This window comes from Prinia subflava, assembly GCF_021018805.1.
Source record: "Prinia subflava isolate CZ2003 ecotype Zambia chromosome W unlocalized genomic scaffold, Cam_Psub_1.2 scaffold_32_NEW, whole genome shotgun sequence".
Classification (NCBI taxonomy): Eukaryota; Metazoa; Chordata; class Aves; order Passeriformes; family Cisticolidae; genus Prinia; species Prinia subflava.
In genome coordinates this window covers 2,293,077-2,315,217 of record NW_026960609.1, presented here as the reverse complement: position 1 = coordinate 2,315,217, position 22,141 = coordinate 2,293,077, and the positions used below count along the sequence as shown (strand labels likewise).

Here is a 22,141-nt window from a genome sequence, read left to right as displayed (position 1 = left end):
AGCAGATGATCACAAGAAAACAACAGGGGTTTTGTACCTGGAAAAGAAGCATTTGCAGCTTCTTCCCTAAACAACAGGTTTAAGGCAACTGTGAAATGGCAGGAGTGGGAAGCCTTGTGTGATTATATGGTGAGAGCCTTCTAGAACACTACAGCACTTCTCTCTGAATATCCCTGTCAGTGTCATCTCAGACTACAAGGGTTTGTTCTTTTCAGGAAAACAAAAGAAAAAAAATTAAAGATAACAAAACTTCTGAATCTGTTGAAGATCTGTTTGCACATGTCCAAGATTCTTGGGTTTCAAAAGTAACTGTCTCTTTCAAGGTATTAACTCAGTTTAAAGAGGAGATGGACTAGGACAGAAAGAACTAAAATAAACAAATAAGTTCTTTCCTGAAGGATGATTTCTTCCCTCTGTGCTCTTGGCCTTGTGATATTGTGTCAAGAGATCTGTTGTTTCTACAGTATTCCAATTGTTTTCTTCTTTAGTACAGAGTGATTTAAGTGTCACGCTGCAAGAAGTTTAGAGTTGTAGGTTTATTAGAAAATCAAGGATTATTTTAATTTATTTTAGAAGCACACTTTATGCATATGGTTTCTAAATTAATCTATACTGGTATGTTTTTTTAAAAATACTCACAGCTTAGAAGTATACCTAGTGGAAGGGCAATTTGGCACATGGTGCAACATTGTTTCATAAGATATTTTAAAAGTAGTATTGCCACAAGTACTGTTATAAATGTCCAGCCAATTCCAATTAATAAAATATTTTTATTAATTAAAGAATTACAGAACAAAATTTTTGGGCAAACCAGCAATTGGAAGTTCAGTGTCGAGACCCGGGATCGGCACTGGGTGAACCTTAGCTACGGCCTCTATCGCACTGTAACTCCCCCTGTTCACGAATTTAGTCCTTTTCGGGGTCCTCTTTTATACAGTTTATTTTGCCGGTGGCAGAGTATTTCCCCACAGCTCTTTGTCTTCAATCCTTCTTCTTCATGTTCATTTCTGCTGTCCGGTCTGCTGAATAGGGCTTCCGAGGGAAAATGAATATTAAGTCCATTCCTCTGGAGCATGAATGGGGAGATGCAATCATGAATGGAGAGGCATTCTCCCCAATCCATATCAACCACAATGGCTGGGTGCTTCACAGTTTCACCGCCCCGGAGGACTGATTCTGATCTCGGTCCACCCTTTCTTCTGGTGTTAATGTTGTGCTTCCCAAGTTCCCAGTAAGGGTATTGTTTCTCCCAGATTCCTGGCCTTGGGTGTTGCCCATCCTAAAATTCATCGGCTTCATACCTAACCTGCTTGTACATTTTATTTTACAAAACATATTTTACATCACATTTTATATACACCATAACACGAATTATTCTACTGCATTTATCACAAGTACCATTGTCACAAGTGCCCATTGATACATGAAATGTGTCTAAAGTTGCAGTTAAATGTCCATGTATGTCAGTGGGATGTGCACATGCTTGGTACCATGAAAAATTGAGTTCTATGTCCTAGGAAATGAAATATTTGGATAGTCACATTTGAACAATTTTGCCCAAAATGCATAATTTTACATATTATCTGTAATTGTGTAGTATTTAAATAGTTGGCTTTCCCCATAAAAACTTTACATGGCACTGAGCACTAAGGGATGCTAGGGAAATTGATTGGGGAGACTTCTAACTCTATTGCAGGTTCTCATGTGGCATGGAGTGAAATAAATAACAAGTATTTTATATAAAGCACTCATCTTTGCACAGAAAAATGAAATAATAAGTTGGATCTTGTGATTTATTGAGAACAAGTCAAGTAGAAGAGGCTGTAAGAGAAATAAAATCTGGGTGTGCTCTCCGACAATAGTCTACAAAATCTGGTGTGACAGTGAATTTCTTCTCTTTTCATTTTCTTCTTCCTCAGATTATAGGAACCCTTGCTTTTCATATATATATAGTAGATTGAATCTTATTACTGTAAATGTTGCTATAGCTTCAAAATTGTGTGTGAATTTAGAAGGAAATGAGATGCCTACAAGGAAAGAAGAGAATTAGTGCTATGTTAGCAGAAAACTGAAGAGACGAATATAAGGAGGCAGATGAAGAAGGTATAAGAGGAGGTGGAGTGCACACTGTTAAATTGTAGTACTGGGGCTGGTCATTGAGTACCCTACACCTGTGTCTTTTGACAAATTCTAGTGGTATATCCCTAATAACGTATTTAAGCAATGAGACTTTGCAGTGTGTGCTCAGCTTTACTGTATGCTAAATGTGATTCAAGAAAATGCTGCAGTAGGCCTGCTAGAGAGTAATGTGAGTATGAAGGTGTCGCAATCGGACACGAAAGAACCACACAGGGACTCAGAGATGTCCAAGCAGGAAAGAAAAAAAGGACTTAACTTTTACTCATGTTTATACATTTTTGGCACCAGTTATGGATTGGAGGATGGGATCACGACTCCTCCAACCACACTGGTCAAACAGACAGTCAATCACCTTTTCTCCTCCTCCAGAAAGGTATGTAAACAAAAAACAACCATTAGGTAAACAGAGCTATATTTACATTAAGAGACTGTTAGAATCGTGAGAAACTGACTCCAAGAAGGTAAACAATCAGAAGGCTAGGAAAATTCTGAAAGAACAGGGCGACATGAGGGGAATTAAAATTTAGGGGTTTTTTTCCCTGATAGCGTGTTCCAGAAGGTAACAGTTCAGCACAGTGAGGAGGTAGTAGGGAGGAAGTTTTTTAAGATCTCGAGGAGCCACAACCAAATGTGGTTGCCCAAAAGGCTTTTGCAGAGTTGCCAGCATACTGCTGGCTGTCTGCATTTAGGAGTACTAACACTCCTGGCTATAGTATTGCTAAGAACATGTTCATTACTGAATAGACAAAATGCCTGATCATAGAAGCATACAAGCAATTTCATACATAAATAGTGAGCACTTCAAAAAGTTAAGTATCTTATCTTTACAGAATATTGAACTACAAAGCATATGTTAATAAAAATTGGAGGTGGAACAACAGCCACAGCTTTGGCTGAGAAGCAGCTCCAGGAGTGAGATTCCACCCTTTTCATGGGATGCCTGCTGTGTCTCCACTCTTTTCCTTTGCACCATCCCATACGTAGGCAAGTGGAGGCAAAGCACAGCAGGTGCCAGCTCACCTGTCAAGGAGGCTTCCTACGCTGGTGGGAAGCTCTAAGGCAGCACAGGCTGCTAGTCAGGCTCAGAAGATACCTGTGATGCATTGAAAAGAAACTGCACCTATGGCTGTGTCAGGCTTGGGTCAAGGCTCTTGATCAGCCACTGGGATCAAGAGACACTATTTAACATTATTTGTTTTGAGTAACACTTTCTACTTGCTGTCAGAGTTGGCATGGAAACTGAATCAGCACTCATTTTTAAAAGAATAGTCCATTCAGATGAGGTTAGTCATCAGTGGGCTTACCAGAGGCTCAGGCTGCAGCTGCCAGCACTTAAACCTTGCTCAAGAAGGGATAGAATCCTCAAAACGGTAACCATCATACTATCCCAACCTTTACTGGGCAAATAGGTGTCTTTTGAGAATGATGCCATCTCGTTTGCATTTGGGTGGTTGTGGGATTTTTTTAGAGGGAAGAGTTAATTTTCTGAAATCCCCAACAGAACTTTCTTATTTCAAGAAGATGCTATCTGTTTTTAAGGATCAGTTGAATTTAAAGAGTTAACACAATTCATATAAACAATGATGCTTGTAACATTGTGGTGGAAAGTGGCATAATTCTTAAAAGGCTCTAAGCTTAGCACTAGGCATCTGTGAATAGTCAAGATGGAAGCCTACACAGCATGCAGAAATTGGCATTTTCAATTACTTTGACTCTATTGATGAAGAAGATCACAAGATATGCTTATTTCTATTCTATTTTATTCCCACACACAAGGGGGGAAGCAAAGAAACAGCTGTTGGTTTTCTGTAACCGAGGCTGAGAAAATACTGATAAATTGCTGTTCAGCGGCATTTCGTAAAGCACCTGCTGTGACATGCTGTTCTCAGATGCAAAATGATAAATGTTATATATAATTTGAAAAGTCTAATTTCTTCTGTAACCTTTGACCCCTGGCTTTTTGTATCCTCAGAACACAGACCATGCATGTCTTCTTCATTGATACAGGAACTGTTTACTTTACACTAACTATTCACATTCAAGACTATAGTGCTGTTACCAAATTGATGAGGACACTAATTTCTTTTTCCTTTGTGTTTATCAAGGAGACAATTTAAGTGAAGCCCTGAAAAAGCTGAAGATAATATCCACTGACAGCACAGCAGATAGCTTGGAGGAATGCTTGGACTGTCTGCTTCAAGCTCTGGCACAAAACAGTAAGTTGTATGAACCTTTAAAACTTTAAATCATATGAGATCAGTGAATTAAAATGTGGCAGAATGACTGACTCAAGCAGTAGGCTGCTAGGTTGGCTCTATTGAGTTTTGGGGGTTTTTGACCCATAGGTCTGCAACATTCCGGTAGCAATGAAGACAGGTAACAGTGACAGGTAAATACCTGAATATTTGGAACAGCTGCAGTGCATTCCTTTTTCCTAGATGAAGTAGAACACTTACTTTTTAAATTGATCATTCAAGAAAAAAAAAAAAAAGAACTGAGATGGAAAAATAAGCCTGATAAGATGGGGAAAAGGATAAGGGAGCCACTTGCTAATTCTGGTTGAAAGAGCAGTTTGCCATTTGTGATGTATTTCTCCTCACACTTCCGATGACAGATTTCTTAATTCCAGGAGTTTCAATCAGCAGAACTAGGCTGGATATCCAAAGATGGTCCAAGTTTGATATGTAGTATGCAACAAAAATAATGTCATTATGGAACAAGATGTCATTTTCACCAAAAACTTTAGAATGCCTGTCCCCACTCCCAGTAGATGGAAAGGTAAGGTTAATGACGATGACAGTTTATAAGACTTCTCTGAGTTTAATTTTCTTAGTGCTTCAGATTGTGGCAGAAAAAAATATGTGTACAATTTCAGGTTGGAAAACTTCTCAAGATAGGTACAAGCCATGAATAATTTTTTTTTTATTTAAAAAAAAGAGTCCTTTGGAAATATCCATACACTCAAAAGTTCAAATTATTAATATGTCTTGGCTTTTTTCACATGGTGTTCTACAAATCAAAGCCTTTTGGATTAGTTGGTGTAAAATACTTGATGAGGTTTTTCATGATTGAATATAAGCACCATCCAGTTCAAGTCAAAAATGGATTATAACAGCATTTGCATTTGATAGTAGTCTGGTTTTAATTCTCACTATTTTAGAAGATTATCAGTCAGAAAGTGATAAAACCTTTAAGGTTTAGATCAACCTTTTTTTGAAGGTGCTGGAATTATTTATAGAGTATAACCAATACTTTAATCCAACCTCCAATTGGATTTATTTCCACTACTTTTAAGCCTAGTACTTAAACAATAAGTACTAAAAAGAAGATCATATGAAAAGTGACAACTTACTTGTGTAAATAACAAAGTTTGCTGTTTTTCCTATGAAGGTCAAAACTGTGTCAGAGATCAAGTCCGGTAGATGCAAAATAATTTTACTAATGTACAGTAAACTTACTGATACTTCCTTGCAACCAGATGACTCTCTATCTCAGTCTACGGCTTTGCTCTTCCTTCCAAAATATTTTCTCTGCTAGATTTGTAGCTGCCAGATCAGATAAACAGATTATTAGGATTTTGACCTCTCTTTTTGGGGTAGTTCTAGAAAATTTATTCTCTCCACAATTTCCCATGCTCTTTGTGTGTAAGTCAGTGACATGGATATAGCCCTGCTGAGTTGCCCTATGATACATATCTCCACGTATTTACATTTGCCCAAGATTGAGGGCAACTGAAATAATGCACTGAAAATTAGATGGGTCAGATAGGACAGGTTTTTTAAACAGCTTGCTGGTAATTTAGAAACTGATATATCAATTCTGTTTCAAGGGAACTGGACACTTCCACACCTAAGTTTTGCCAAGTCTCTTTGGACAATGGGCTTTAGTTCTCAAGGTCATCTAATGATTTGGGGAACAGACTTCTGGCTTGAGATAATTTTATGAGAGCAGCAGTACATTCAAAAGACTTCAGAGATTGAGGTAAATTGCATATAATAGATTGATTCAACAAATAGATACAGAATCAGCTTTCTAAACAATTTCTCATAGCTCTCATCCATCCAGTTAACATCTTAATATGGATTTGACTGATTTTTAATTATAGTGTATATTATCATATATATAATATGTAGTTATGAGAGACACACTGTACCTTTGTCTGTGTATAAATTATTACACAATAATAACGAGAAATCAAATTGTCTATATAAAAGTACATGTTAATTGTAATGCAGAAATAATTAAAATAATATTTCACAAATAGTTATTCTGCTCTCTTTTAGTATATTTCCATGTGTATGATTAAATTAATGAAGTATACATTTATATTGTAGTTCAGTAAATCATCATATTAATGTGAGAGAAAAAAGCCATGCAAAGAATAGTTTATTTTCAGAGAATTTTATAGGACTGTGATTTTGTTGGGAGTTCATGGTAGTATTGTAAATCACAGAAGTTAAAGTTTTAGTCAATGCTTTAAGACTTGGAGATAAAAATATTATTTTATCTTATATAAAATTTAGTACATTACTAATATGCTAATGCATCCCACTCTCATCTACTGCCAGCCAAAACTGGTAGTTAAACTGAATGATACTACAACAAATTGAGATTCTCAGTAAAGGACAACTTCGGTTTTGCATAGTGCATGTACACACGAATGTTTTAGTGACCATTACACTGCTTTTAATTGGTATCTGCATGCAGCATAGTTCTGTGGCTGCTGCAGAATGTTAAATTCCCTAGTCTCTAAGAGTACAGTGAAAATTATAGTTCCATTTATTTTGCATACAATCTTTATGTATTCATTATGCTAAAACATTCCTTTCTTCTCACATTTTCTACTGTATAGATAGACATGACAAAGTTATGATGAATATGGTAACTTTTTATTTCTTTCTATGTAATCTGCTGTGTTTTCTTTTGTTTGTCACTCTCCTTCTCAAAACTGATCTGCTGATAATCCTAGACAGGTGTAATGCCCTGGAACATGATACCTACTGCCTGTCTTTAGGAGCTACTCTGCCATTTGTCACACCAGTCAAATTAAGGTGCATGCACACACACATATGCTATACTACAGAAGGGTGAGTCAAATACTCAGCTCAATGTGATAACTGCTGGTAAATATTTGGCAAGCCAAATTCAAATTGTTTTAGCTACAATTTGTCTAGGAGAAACTTGCATAGCTCTTCATGTCTGAGACTTTCATTTTCAGTGTCTGAAAATCCTGCACAGATGGTTTCCTTAGGAGACATTGTTTGGAAATAGATATATGACATGGCCGATAGAATCCCAGCTAGCTCTGACTCCTGGCTGTGCCAAGAGCCGTTCCCAAATCTGCCAGCAGGTTCAGGTAACAGTGCAGAACAAGGCTGTTCTTCTACGGCAACAGATGTTGCAGTGCCTAGACTTCGGTGCAAGGATTAGAGAAGACTCTTTTTCATACGATTTCTCAGAGACCTTTATTCCCCAAGAGAGGGGTATGAAAAAGGGCAAAGAACAAAGCCCGCACCCACTTTTAAAACCGAGGGGTGGGGGGTGTGGAACAAGCAGGTGATTGGTCCCAGGACAGATGGACAGGGGTTTTTCCATAACATAGGGCAGGGTCAGGGGAAAGATACACAGCTGACTGAAGCTTCTAGGGACAGGGCAGGGGTAGGAGAGGTAGACAAAGAGACAAAAAGGGGAATATGCCTGGGCAGCACCCAACGCATCGAGCAGGGGGAAACAGGGAAGAATCACTGATACAGAACTCCAAACAGCTTAACCAAAACCCACCATCACAATTCCGCCTTTTTTGTTTAATTTGAAATGAAATGAGAGAACTAACTCTTCAAACTCCTGTCTGTGGCTCTTCCCACCATCTTTCAACAGCAGCCACAGTGAACTCAGAAGGAGCTGGTTTTTTGGCTCTTTTAGCTAGAACTCCTTGTAGCACTTTAAAGGTTAGGGAAATCAAAAGGATAATGAGAAAAATTATTAGAATGTCTTTTAGAACTGATGACATCCACCCTGGCAACCCCCAGTCTTTAAAGATGTTTTTCAGCCAGTCTCCTGATTCTCGCCTAATTTCTTCAATCGTGTTCTTTATTTCTTGGATGGAATCGAAGATGCTTTGGCCTCTGCTGGATAAATTGAGGCAAGGCATCACTCTGAAGTCATCATGCTCTTGTTCATGCTCTGCTGACAGCATTAGCAGGAACAAAAACCACAGGTGTTCTGGCTTCATTCGGGGGAATAAGAGGATGTCTAAAAACAACATACACATGTAAGTAGAAAAATAACATTTAACACTCATTAAAAGAACTTATTAAACACTCTGGATCAGGGAAAATACAGGATTCGGGTTCTCTACTTCTTTTGTGTCGTCTTTGAGAGGAACCAATGGCTTCATCATTGGGTAGGGAAGGTGAAGGTGGATCTGCATTTAGGGTGTCTTTTCCTTTAGGTGGAACATAAGGTTTGACGCATTTTTGCGGGACCCATTTCAGACCTGAGGGGGTGGACACGCAGGCATATCCTCCACCCCAAGTGACCAAATCAAAGGGCCCCTGGACCTTTCAGGTCTCAGGGTCTTTCACTAGGACTGGTGGTCTCTCTTCAAACTTCAACTGCTGACTGGTTGAAATGCCTGACAACAGGAGGGTTGAGATTTTCAAATGAACAGCTGAGAAAGTTCATTGTAAGAAGAGCTTTACAAAGTCGTTGGTGTGGACTGTTGATTTTAACATCTCTCTGTTGTTCTAGGGTTTTCTTGAGAGTGTGATGGGTTTTTTCTATTACTGCCTGACCGGTGGGGGAGTAAGGGATACCCTTGCGATGTTCAACCCCCCACTCTTGCAGGAAATTACTGAACTCCTTGGAGGCATGAGCCGGACCATTATCAGTTTTGATCATTTTGGGGATCCCCAAATTGGAGAAGGCCTGCACAAGGTGTTTCTGTACATCTGTGGTCTTCTCTCCTGGGTGGGCTGAGGCATAAACTGCACCAGAGAAGGTATCAACTGAAACGTGGACGTATTTAAACTTTCCAAACTGGGATATGTGGGTGACATCTGTTTGCCACACTTCACAACTGCCAAGCCCTCTCGGATTAACTCCTGATCCTAACGATGGCAGGGAGAACTTTTGGCAGTTTGGACAAGTATCTATGATTGCTTTGGCTTGATCTCGCCTTAGACAGAATTGGCGGATCAGGCCTGGAACATTTTGATGGAACTGTTGATGGCTTAACTTGGCTTGTTGGAAGATGTTAGGAAGGCCAACTAGCTGCACAGGAGTGGCTAGGGCATCTGCTCTGCGGTTGCCCTCTGCGATGAAACCTGGAAGATCTGTGTGTGGTCTTACATGCATTATGTCATACGGTTGCTCTCAGTGGGAGACTAGATGGATTAGTTTTGAGAGCAAGTTAAAAATGACTGGATTTGAAACTTCTTTGAGAACTGCATTTTCAGCTCTTGACACTACCCTTGCTACATAGGCCGAACCAGTAACAATATTAACTGGTTCAGAGAACTTCTCAAAGACCCTGACTACTGCGGCCAACTCAGCAACTTGAGGGGACCCCTCAACTATCTCTACATCTGTTTCCCACTGCTGAGTCTGAAGATCTTTCCAAGTCATTACAGACCTGTGGGACCTTCCAGACGCGTCTGTGAAAATTGTCAAGGCTTTGAGAGGCTTACGACTTTGCTTTTCTTTTGGGATCAAATTAAATTCAGAGTTGAACAATTTGTGGCCAGGACAATGAATTGACATCTTCCCTGGGTAGCTGTCTAGAGCAAACTGTAATGTTTCATTTTCACGGAGCAATTGCTCTAAAGCTTCATTTGTGATCTTTCCAGTTGACAAATTAATTGGTACATGACTGCATGTAAACTCACACCCCACTAAGAGTCACATTTTGAGCCTAGCTTTGCTGATCAGCTGGGCCATCAACTCTTGTGGTTTGGTGATACTTTTGGATGTTTGGTGACCAAGGAACACCCACTCTATGATCAAGAGAGGCTCCTTCTGGTCTTTGTCCCACTGAAAAATGATCCCATGGAGGTGTGGCAATTTCCCCAGAATGATGAAATTGAATGGGAGGTCTGGCCGGCAATGATGGGCTTGCCAACTTGACATTACTGACTGTACCATCTCTAATGCTTGCTGGGCCTCCTGCGTCAGAGCCCTCGGAGAATCTAGCTCTTCTCCCCCTTTTAACAAATTGAAGAGAGGGGCTAAGTCTTCTGTAGTGAGGCCTAGCCAGGGCCTGATCCAGTTCAAGGACCCACACAGCTGTTGGAGGTCTCTCAAAGTCTTAGGCCTATCAGTGATCACCAACTTTTGGGGTGTTATTGTTTGGTTGGCAATCACAAGCCCTAAGTACTTCCAAGGCAGCCATTGCACTTTTTCTTGCTGCAACTCAAATCCCGCAGCAGTCAGAGCAGTAATAGTTTCATCTAGTACTTCTGCGAGCATGTCACTATTAGGGGCACAAACTAGCATGTCATCCATATAGTGAAGAATGACAGCTTCTTCTGCTTTGGCGTGCACTGGGGACAGTATTTTGGCAACGTACCATTAACAAATAATTGGACTGTTTTTCATCCCTTGTGGTAAAACGATCCAGTGGTAGCGCTTCCAGGGAGCTTCCCTATTGATGGAAGGAACAGAGAAAGCAAACTGCAGAGCATCGGCTGGGTCTAGGGCAATTTGGAAGAAACAATCTTTTATATCAATGACAACTAGATTCCAATTTTGGGGGAGCATTGAAGGGGATAGCATACCTGGTTGAAGGGACCCCATGTCCTCAATGACTTCATTGATTTTTCGCAGATCGTGGAGGAGACACCACTTGTCTTTCCCCTGTTTTTTGATGACAAACACTGGAGATATTCCATGGGCTGTTAGTTTTGACAATGTGGCCTTTAGCTAGTTGCTCCTCCATGAGCTCTTTGAGCGCCTTCAATTTTTGCTTGTGCAGTGGCCAGTGGTCCAGCCAAACTGGAGTATGTGTCAGCCAATTCAGGTTTTGGATGGGGTGCTCTTCAGTGGCCACAACTAAAAATCCTGGGTTTTTTTGGTTTTTTTTAATTCAACCCCCCATTGAGACATGGCATCTCTTCCCCAGAGGGTATAACCAGAATCGACAACAAATGGACATAAAGAAGCCAATTTTCTGTCCGGTCCTTCAATTTGAACAAAGCTCTTTGATCTCTTTGCCAATTTTGTCCCCCCTACACCGGAAACCTTGCTAGCCACAGGTTGCAGCTCCCAGTGTGATGTCCATTTGTGTGGTGGAATAAGAGTTACATTGCCCCAGTGTCCATCATTCCTCGCATCTTAACAAGGTCTCCTTCTTTTTTGAGCGCACACGAGACCAAAGGCTTTTGTTCACCCATAACCTCAGTCCAATAAACAGAAAGATCAGTATCATCATGAGGTTTGGGTGCTGATGGAAGTAAATTGGGAATTGGAATTTATTGTGGTGTTACTTGACCTTTAGGAAGGAAAAAGGGAGGATGGACACAACATGCCCACAGAACGATTTGCTCTGGCTGTGATGGTAAAATTCCAGGAACAATCTCGATCTCAGAGAGTGTGTGTTTTGTGTCTCCAACAAGATACTCACTGTCAGCCTGGTGTAAGGTTGAAACTTGTTGAAGGTCAAATGTTATTGTGTGCCAGTCAGGTGAAGAAAAGACTATGGGAGAAGTAAGTTCAAGCCTAAAAGGCTCACACTTACTTTTTGTGCTAATGAAACCTGAAGGTTTTGGAAGTTCTTGCACATTTAAAGAATCACTCTCTTTTTCAACTTTTACAACCTGGCGACCTGTCCAGTTTTTTTCATCACGTGGGACAGGTTTGCTCTCCCCTTTTAGTTTTTTGATGTTGGAGCAGGCTCCCCTTCTCCTCCCCTCTCCCCCCTTGGTGTGTGTGATGCTTTGTTTTTGAAAGGACAGAACCACATTATGTGTCCCTCCCGCTCACACTGATAACGTGTGACTCTCTGAGTCACTGGTGGTTGAGGTGAGATGGTGCCTGGTGCCGTAGTCTCGCTTCTGAGCCCGGGTCCTTTTCGCAATTCTTCTGGGTCTATGATGGCTCGCTTCGTGCATGTCTCAACGAGGAGATCCAGGGTTGGTGGTGGATGAACAGGGAGTCCTAGTATGACTCTCTTGCAAACTTCATTGGCATTAGTTTGCACTACTTCTAGGATCATCTTTTGTTGTAGCTCTAGGTCTTCTATTTGACTCTCCACCACAGCATGAAGCCTGTCTGTAAAATCTAGGAAGGGCTCAGAAGGAGACTGTTTAATAGAAATATAACTTTGTCTAGCATCTTTGGTAGGCATAATTTAGAAAGCCTTTTCGGCAGCTCCTTTCACGCGTTGGAGAACAGGCTGAGGTATACCCTTAGCTTGCTGGTGTGCTTGACCCCAATCTCCTTCGTCACTTATATGGTCTATTGTAATTGAATGGTTTTGTGCATCAACTGCACATTTGGGGATTTGCAAAAGCTCAGGAAGGAGGTCCCTTAATAACCTCTTCCATGTCCTTTCCCACAGAATATATTCTGTGGGAGAAAGGAGGCATGAAAATAAATCTTGGAGGTCACTAGGAACTAACACATTTGATGAAAAAGTGGCTTTTATTAAGCTTTTAAAAAATTCACTTTTTCTACCAAATTCTTTTTGAGCTTTGCAAAGCTCCTTTTTGCTTTGGTAAGAGAAAGGTTCCTATTTTGGATGGGCTGCCCTTTGACTGTATATAACAGGGGCAGCAAAAGGAACGGCTTTTAATTCTTGTTGTGGGTTTAGGCTTTTGGGCCAGTCACTTCCGAGTTCTGCACCGTGGGAACCAGATATGGGAGCGTGGGAACCGGAAGTAGGAAGGTGGTAGGCAGAGCTACACAAAAAGGGGGCAGAAACATGGGCAGAGTCACCAAAGTGGGCGGAGATTCCAAGTGATGTCATTGGGGGTGGAACCCTGGATGGAGCTAGGGGAGGAGTCAGGTTGACTCACACAGGAGGAGGAGCTAAAGGGGCTGACTCAAAGGAAGGGGTGGTACCTGGAGGGTAGAAGGGGTTAGGTGATAGGAAGGGATTGGTCAGAGGGGAGGAGACAGGGAGAAAGGCCATGTAGGAAGAAGGAGCACATGGTCGAGACCAAGCCATGAGGCCTTGGCCATTTTGTTCCCCTTAGGAGCCATTTTGGAGGGTGGAAGGCAAACTAGATTCAATTTGGGGGTTTTGAACTGGGACAAAGGGAATAGGTAGAGGGTTTAGGGAAATTTGTTTGGCAGCAGGCACTTTGCTGCAGGGGCAGGGGTGTTGAGAAGGCTTTGGGGATGAGGGATTGGGACAATGGGTTTGGGAAAGAGGGGGATTAGGAGGAACTGGGGAACACTGGGTTGGGTTTTTTTTCATTTTCTCTGGGTCTTTTTCCTTTCCTTACTCACTCACTACAGCTTGGATTTTAGCAAGCAAAGAATAGAAATCATCTCCTGAAGGGTTCCCTTTTTTGGTAAATCAATCATTTTTGAATTCACAACATTCCAAAAAGCTGCACTTTTAACATCTTTAGGAGACACACCTGGAAAATGAAGAAACAACTAGCTAATAAACCTTTTTAACAAAGCCCGAGAAAAATGCATTTTTCCCACCACCAAGGAATCTTTAACTTGGACAAACACTTCTCTGTATTCTGCAGATTGTTTGGCTCCCATTGCGTCTGCAGAATCACTGATCCTCCCTCCCTTGCAGTAAAACGAGAAAACAAAAGCAAAAGGAAAGCCCAGGGATCCCGTCTGAGGTACGCAGCCGACTCTGCGGCTTTCCTGGCAGCCCGCAGCACGTCTGCCATGTGGGCCCTGTGCCCCCCTTCCCCTGGGGAAAACACCCATACCCCTGCCTGCTGCACAGTGAGGCAACTCACCAACTGACGGTCCTGGAAACAAAAGCTGCAAGTTAGGTCCCCGAAGCTGGGAGAGACCTTGTGGGAGCTGCTGCAGGGCTACCTCTCCTTCCCCTGTGTGCTGCCATGACTAAAAAGGGGGCTGGCTCCCCAGAGGCACTGACGTTCTACAGATTGCAAATCTTTGGTGCCGTAGTCCATGGCAAGTGGCGAGAGACCGGCACTGAGTGCCTGGCACAGAGGGCGGGCAGCACGAGCGAGCACGTGTCTTGCAGCCTGCTCAAACAGCGCAAGCAAGCAGAAGTGAGCACATGGGTGGTGCAGTCCGCGCGCACGGCAGCTGCTGTGGCCGTGCGGCGGCGGCGGTCGCCTGGAGTGGAGCGCGGTGTGGGCTGCCCACGGCGTTGATGGAGCGTGTGGCTCTGTGGCGCGGCGCAGGCTGTGGCGATATCTTGTCACAGCAATCGGCAGCGGTCGGCGGTGGCACGGTCCGCGTGGGCGGGTGGCGGCGGCTCGGCTCCACGATGGCGGTGGCAGCGGAGTGGCCCTGCGGAGTCTCTCTCCCAGTTGGGGGGAACTGCATACAGAGTGGCTGTCTTGCATGTGGCCGGGATGGCACGGCTTTGCCGACGGCACGGTCTCCTAGCTCTCTCGCTGCGGTGAGCGGCTGTCCTAAGCAGTTTATTTCGTCTGGGGTTTTTTCTGCCCCACGGCGATGGCTGCCAGTTGACATGGCTGGTAGAATCCCAGCTAGCTCTGACTCTCGGCTGTGCCAAGAACCGTTCCCAAATCTGCCAGCAGGTTCAGGTAACGGTGCAGAACAAGGCTGTTCTTCTACGGCAACAGATGTTGCGGTGCCTAGACTTCGGTGCAAGGATTAGAGAAGACTCTTTTTCGTACGATTTCTCAGAGACCTTTATTCCCCAAGAGAGGGGTACGAAAAAGGGCAAAGAACAAAGCCCGCGCCCGCTTTTAAAACCGAGGGGTGGGGGGTGTGGAACAAGCAGGTGATTGGTCCCAGGACAGATGGACAGGGGTTTTTCCATAACATAGGGTAGGGTCAGGGGAAAGATACACAGCTGACTGAAGCTTCTAGGGACAGGGCAGGGGTAGGGGAGGTAGACAAAGAGACAAAAAGGGGAATATGCCTGGGCAGTACCCAAAGCATCGAGCAGGGGGAAACAGGGAAGAATCACTGATACAGAACTCCAAACAGCTTAACCAAAACCCACCACCACACATATATCCCTATTTATGCAGATATTTTAATTCTTGTCTGTCACCAGCAGTTTTGTCTGAGGCAAGTCATATATGGTCTAGCTTGTGGCACTAGAGAAAACTGAGGAGGTTAAGATGAAAGAAGCAACAATGACAGAAGAATAAGACATAAACATGCATTAGAAATGCTTTAGAATAAAGACGCCTCATTTTGTGTGGAGTTCCTTCAGCATTCCCATTGAAGTTAACTACCATATCTGGGGACTTCGCAGCCCTAAAATTGCAGTAACATTAGTTGAGATTCACAGGTAGTGTAAGAGCTCCTTTCACCTTTGTGGATCTTCACATAAGCTGAGATTCTGTCCACCCTGCTTTCGAAAGAAAAACACAAGTATTTGATCTCTGTCCACCTGCAAGCACTCACCATCTGCTAAGTTTCCCATAATTCAGATTTTTAAGGAAAGGTTGGGGTACATGATCCATAAGCATTATTAGCAGTAAAAAAACAGAGCCAGCCATGCTCGAAATGAATTACTGTCTTATATTCAATCAAGAGGTGAAAGTCATGTATTAGATGTGTTTTCTTTTAACAACTATGCATTAAAACAAGTTACTTCATTGTCTGCTCCATATAATCTGGATTAGTTCTGTACAGACGTGGCTTGATGTGTTATTGTCTAGAAAGAATTTTGCTGATCTGGAAGCAGACTGTTTACAGTCACATGGAGTGTAGAATGAATATAACAATCAGAAAAGGCACAAACCTCCTCAAAAGTATGAGTAAGACATACTGAAGAAAAGTAATTTGTAAGATTACATGCGTACATTTCTGGAATGAAGTAGATGAGGTATAATTGCTTTATTTTGTATCTCACACCCAAAGAAAAATATAGGTATGTACTACTATTTGATATTGGGAACAATTCGTTAATTGTCTTGTATAAGGAATTACAAGAGAAAACAATATTGGCCATTATTTTCAATCAACATAGACAAACTTATTAAGAGCCATTTCATAAATACTATGCCTATCAAAAAAGTTAATTTATCCTAAGATCCCTAAATAAATATCCACAAGAAAGGACTGCCTGACAGAAAGAAAGCAAAAAGGAAATAGAGGTTTTCTTTTCTTTTAAGCAGCAGGCTCTCTGGGACATAATTATTGCAGTAACATCAAAAAAAGTTACTGCTAGTCCAGACATGCTGTGTTTCAGATACAAGAAGTTACAGCAGACATAAAATAACCCAGTTTTTATAAATGAGAAATCTGAAAAATCTGCTGAGAATGTTATTTTTGGCTGTGCTGTACTCAGTGTAAGAGGTTGAAAAGGCCCACTAATCCCAGCTTTCAGCACCTGGCTCTGAAAATGTCTGACATGTAGCTGAAGTGCAAAGGCTGGCACATGCATTTGAAATATTTTTTACATACACTTTTTAGGAGACTAAGAATATGGGTTTACATGTTTGTGTGAAGAAATGGTTAAGCAAAATCACAGCAGTAAAGATAAGCTTACATAAGAGGGCAAGGCCCCAGTTCTGAAAAGGATTTAGAAACGTTGGCAATATTTGAAGTAATGCACTTTACCTTAAAGATGTGCCTGACTAAGATGCCCTATTTTCTGTTTGTTGAGCTTTGCTGATACCTGGTAACTCAAGGAACTATCACATGACACATGAAAATTTTAAATTCACACTTGAAACTGGAAATCTCAGCATTATTCAAAGGCTATTCTAGAGTGCCATTTTTCTTCCCATAATGCACACAGTTTCATAATAGTATTTTTTTTTTTTTTTGTTCTAGAGTGTATATGCTGGAGCCATGCTTTGTTTAGAACATACTGGCTGTGTTGTATCAGGGAAAATAACATTGTTACAAGTTACCTGAGCAATTTCTAGTAAGCTTTTGCCATCAGTTCCTGCTGTTCCAGCGTCCTGGTGTAGGGACCATGGGCTCGTCTCTCCTACCTAATACTTCTTGTTCAGGTTTTCTCTTGGGAGTCACCAGTGGGTTTTCTGAAATGTGGTTGTTCCTATTTGATGGCACCCCATAAGAGGGTGTGTTAGCATCTGGAGTGCTTAAGAAAATCTTGGCTATCTGGAGACACAGCAGATTTCTCACATTCTTTTGTCAGTGGTGAAACTTTTCATTGAATGCCCTAAAACTTTGGTAGGCACCTGCTTTAACGGGCATCTAGTTTTCTCTCTTTAATTATATTGGTGGATTTTCAGTTCTCACAACCATATGTTTACACAGAGGTTATTTTTCAGTTGGAAATTCATTTTATTCTGTTCTTCATAGCCGTGGCTTCCATATGTTGTTGAATTTAGTTAGAACTTGTGCTTCGTATACTTGATATTCCTTTTTCTGATCTTCACTGGCCATAGAAGATGGAACCATTCCTCTACTGGAGTGGAAAAAAACATGAAGAATTGTGATACAATTCTTGCAATTGTGATACGATGTAAATACATTATAATTCTGAAATTCAGGGCTCAACTAAAAAAAACCCTGAAATTTTAAAATGTATTATTGTTGCTCTTAATACCTTTGATTTGTAAAAGAAAAAAGCAAGATTTACCTATTTTTATCTATTTACCTTTTTTTTTGGACATTGTTCATAGTTCTGTGTATGTACTCTTATTTATTCATTGCAGAGTCAGGTAGGCAGCTGTCTGCTTAACTTGTAACACTAAGTGCCTTCTGATTGCAGTGAAGCCTTGTGCCTCTTTAGTATACAGAGGATTAAGAAAGTAATTTCATCTTTTGTTTCCACAGCCCTCTCACATTAGCATGAAAATATCTATCCTCCTACCCCAAACATAGAAAAAATTAAGTTGTAGAACCTTTTGTCATAGCAGAGTTATTCTAAGGCACAAACTGAAATCACTTTCATTTTTTTCCTATTGGCTAGACATCTTAAGCTTTCTCAGCTCCCTTCTGTGGAACGGAGCATGGAGAAAAAGCTCCACATTTCAGAGCTTGCTCAAGCAAACATATTCTTAAACATCAGCACAATAACCTTTCTCTGTTTTGAAGAAATTGTATGAGCAGAATAAAAGTAAAATTATGCAACTGTTGTTTCATGCAGATCTTGGCCAATGAACAATGCTTTCCTGATTGTGAATGCTTGCACAGTATTAAAGCTTAAAACAATAACTGTCTATAGGCCGTATTCTGACCCTCTAACTTCTGACCCCAGTTGTTTTGTATAAATAAAAAAGAGCTTTCAGCATCCCTATAGATGCAGCACACTTTTCAAACATGTAAGCTGTCACAAGGCAGTGCATAAGCACATCAAGAGAGCTTAGCACAACTGAGGGGGTAGGCAGTGGTACTAATTGGATTAGTGGCCTAATAAAACAACTGATAACTAGTAAAATTAAATTCACTAAAAAAAAAAACATTTCCATGCTTTCTTATTCCTCTTTGATTTTTAGCATCTCCCTTTTTTCTTAGCAGCACTCTCCCTTCCAGGAGGATTTTTGATCCTCCGTGGGTGTGCCCTCCAGTGATCCCCAGTATATGTCTCCCACCTGTTATCTTGGAAGGAAAAGGAGGCCACACATGGATGTAATACTCAGACCCAGCAGGCACGGACCTGCATGTTTGTCCTGACATGTAAATGTCTCAGCCTGAACATTCAAACAAGCAAGACATTTATGGTGTTATCCATGAAGAGGAAATACAGATGAAAGCTAGAACATCCTCCTCCAATAAGATAAAAACTAAACAGTATCACTGCTGTCTACTGAAATTTATAGTTATCTGCAGAGACTGAAGTATTCTTTAGGTAGATGGTGTCCTTAGCCTATTACAAAGATTTTAGGACATTATTATTCCTGGTTTGTCTTGGAAACTACAAAACTATTAAGAGTAGCACTAAGGCATCATAGTACCTTGTAGGACTTGTTTTCCTTACATATTGAAGACAGGAACTAGTGTCTGTTTAGCCACTACTAAACCTTGATTCAGCATCTTTGGAATTCACTGGAGTGGGCATAATGCATTTAATGTCTATTCAAACCAAGGGAGGGAGAGGGAGTAGAAATGAAAAAGGAAGAAATGAAACTCAATGGATGAGTAACAAGGAATACAGTGGAAAATAAGATTTTTATTTTAGAGGAAGAAGAGAAATGGCAGAAGGGAGAAACAGATATAAAGATAAAATTTTTGAAGATAAAACCAAGCTAAATGCATGTATCTGAGTGGCTGGTAGGAAGCAGTCAAACCAAAACCCCATATCTCAGACCAGCAAGAATTTCTAGTCTGCTTCTGACACAGATAATCTCTTGCAACAGAGGCAGGGGTTCAAATTTAATTGGGTCAGCTCAGCCAATCAAGCCATTAAGCTTACCTACAAAGATTTCTAGTCAAATGCCCTGCTAAAAGTTGGGGATCCTGATGGATATTTTTTAAGAGGGAGTTTTGGCTCAAACACTGTGTTATAAAGTGTTCCTTCTTTTTGCTGAAGAAGGATGTTTGTTGCATCTTAGCTCATGGGCTGTTGCCTTGTCATGCTATTGTACACACATAATCCAGAAATGTTTCCTCATTAAGAGCTGTATATAATACATTTTTACAGTATAACTATACTAAATCAAGGTGACTGCTTTTTATTGGACTGCCTCACAGTAAACTGGCTTACCCTAATGATACTGAATGGTAATCACTGCTGCTTAGTGGGATTATATTTTACATAAATTCCCCTTAATAGTGATGTATTTAGTTAGTGCCAGATAGTTAAATGTTTATCCAAGTGCTAAATTTGAAGTGCTATTCATTGAATACACAATGTGCCAAATAAAGATTAACTATTATATTTTTTTCTTTGCAGAAGGCATCAGTGAATAGAGGTTCCAGATAATACAATTGACATGTCTTTTTTTTTTTTTTTAGATTGTCTCTGTATTGCATTTTCAAAAGGCAGGCTTTTTCTTTTGCTTCTATATTGCATTTCAAAAATGCAAAGGAAAATGCCTACCTTTTACCAAAAAAATTATATTTAGAGATCATGTAATTCACAGTTTCAGGTCTGCAGTTTCATTCTTACCTTTGCCCTAGTCCCTTATAACTTAAAAATGTGATCTTTTTTAGATTTGGTTTTCTTTAAGCTACTCTGATAGCACAGCTCACTAAAATTACTAGCAAATTAAAAAATTCTTTTATGTGTAGATGTACTCTTTCAATAAGCAAAGGGTGGAATATTACAGCAGGCATTTCAGCTCACTTAAGAGCACTCTTAAGAGATTGCTTAAAAGGAACATGAAACATTTCCTGAATACAAAATGATCAGCTTTCAAATTAATTTGATGTTAATAAACTAAGTCAAATTTGGGGAAAGGATTTTACTCCATACGACTAGCATTTATTATACATTTTGAAAAACTAAAGCATGAGAATACCCTTTACCCTGGGACCTGTACTAAGTTCAGTCAGTACAAGTAAGGGAGGAGCCAGGGGAAAATATCCACGGAGGCTGAATACAAAACACGAGGATGTGAGTGTATGACATTTGCACTAAGATGCCAGACAACAAAGTTGGCAACTGAGGCACTGACATCAAACTCTTTCAGCAACCTTGCTACTGAAGTGGTTACATCCTGGAGCAGGTGAGTCAGGGGGAACAGCTCAGATAAATTCACCGTCTATGTGCCAGGGTATCACGGCGCGACTAGCTAGAAGGACACTCGGAGACAGAGTTCTGTGTTCATCAGAGAGCAGCAGGGCAGAAGAACCCTGCCCTTTGTTTATTTTCCTATTATATACTTCTAACAAGGTGACCATGGATTGGAGAGTTGTTATTCCCACGTCTCACCGCATTGGTCAAGGGGACTGTCACACAGTCTTGTTTGTCCCAGCATGGAATGTGAAAACAATGGCTATGTTTATAGAACACAGCTGGTGTTTACATGAAAAGAGTGTGAGAAGGTACAAACTTCTACTTTATATGAAACGCTCAGCTAGCTAGGAGAATCTCATGGCAACACCAGGGCTCAATACTGAATCCAGTTCAGGAACTCAGGGATGCCAAGCTTCCTAACTTTAATATTCTGCCATGTGCTGTGACATATTAATGGAAGTATATGTGCATTTTTCTTCATTGAAGGCAAAGATGTCACATTTTTTACTTCATTGGTACCTGCAACAGGCTATTCAATGGGTAGAATCTCATCCTGAAATTCACTTTTATACTTTGGATGTAGCTTTTGGAGAATTTAATCATCGGGACTCATGCAGCTAGCTGATTGATAAATCTGTCTCTCCATCTGTCCTTCCTTCCTTGTTAGAGCTGAGATTTTAATTACAAACATCTGTGTACTGTCTCTTGCTTGATTAAAAATAGGGATTGAAGTTGCCCTGTAGCTGCTGACAGAGACAAAACAGAGCAAACACCATGATGGAAACATTTGTACAGCTAAGGGAGAATCCTCCCTTCTTGCCTGAGAGGTGTCTAATTTCAAGGATAAGTGAACAAGCAGATTTTGGGTATTTACCCATGTGAGGAGAAGCATGCCAAAAAGAAATCAAAGGTCTACAGTTATTTTTATACATTAATTATTATTATTAAAGGACTTTTTTCCCCGTTAAAATAACTCCTGACAATTGGAACAGACTCTTTGGTTAAGGTTTGTTAAGCAAAACCTCCCTATCAGTGCTGCATTCTTTGTTTCCTGAGAGCATAGAATTTGTTTTGCTGAGGTTCTTTACAACTCACTTTTTGTGCTTTTGTAGCCAGACTAAAATCTTCATTTTGTGGTTTGAAAAATACAGTGGGAGGCTGTGGAGAGAGGGACAATGTTTCTTGAGGGAGGCTGTATATGGAGAGAGCATCAGTGCTTACGCTTGGTCACATGAACCTTCTTACTGTGGTGGTTAGGAG

General features: G+C 40.9%; 1 protein-coding gene across 8 annotated transcripts in view; it reads left to right on the top strand.

The window, feature by feature from the left end:
- LOC134565059 (rap1 GTPase-GDP dissociation stimulator 1-like) overlaps positions 1-22,141 on the top strand; it is a 178,168-nt gene that overhangs the window by 74,304 nt on the left and 81,723 nt on the right. For all 8 annotated transcript variants that reach the window (XM_063424426.1, XM_063424433.1, XM_063424434.1 and 5 more), the window contains exon 2: positions 4,245-4,355. In XM_063424426.1, the coding sequence (XP_063280496.1) occupies positions 4,245-4,355 (111 nt within the window). The remainder of the gene's footprint in view (positions 1-4,244; positions 4,356-22,141) is intronic.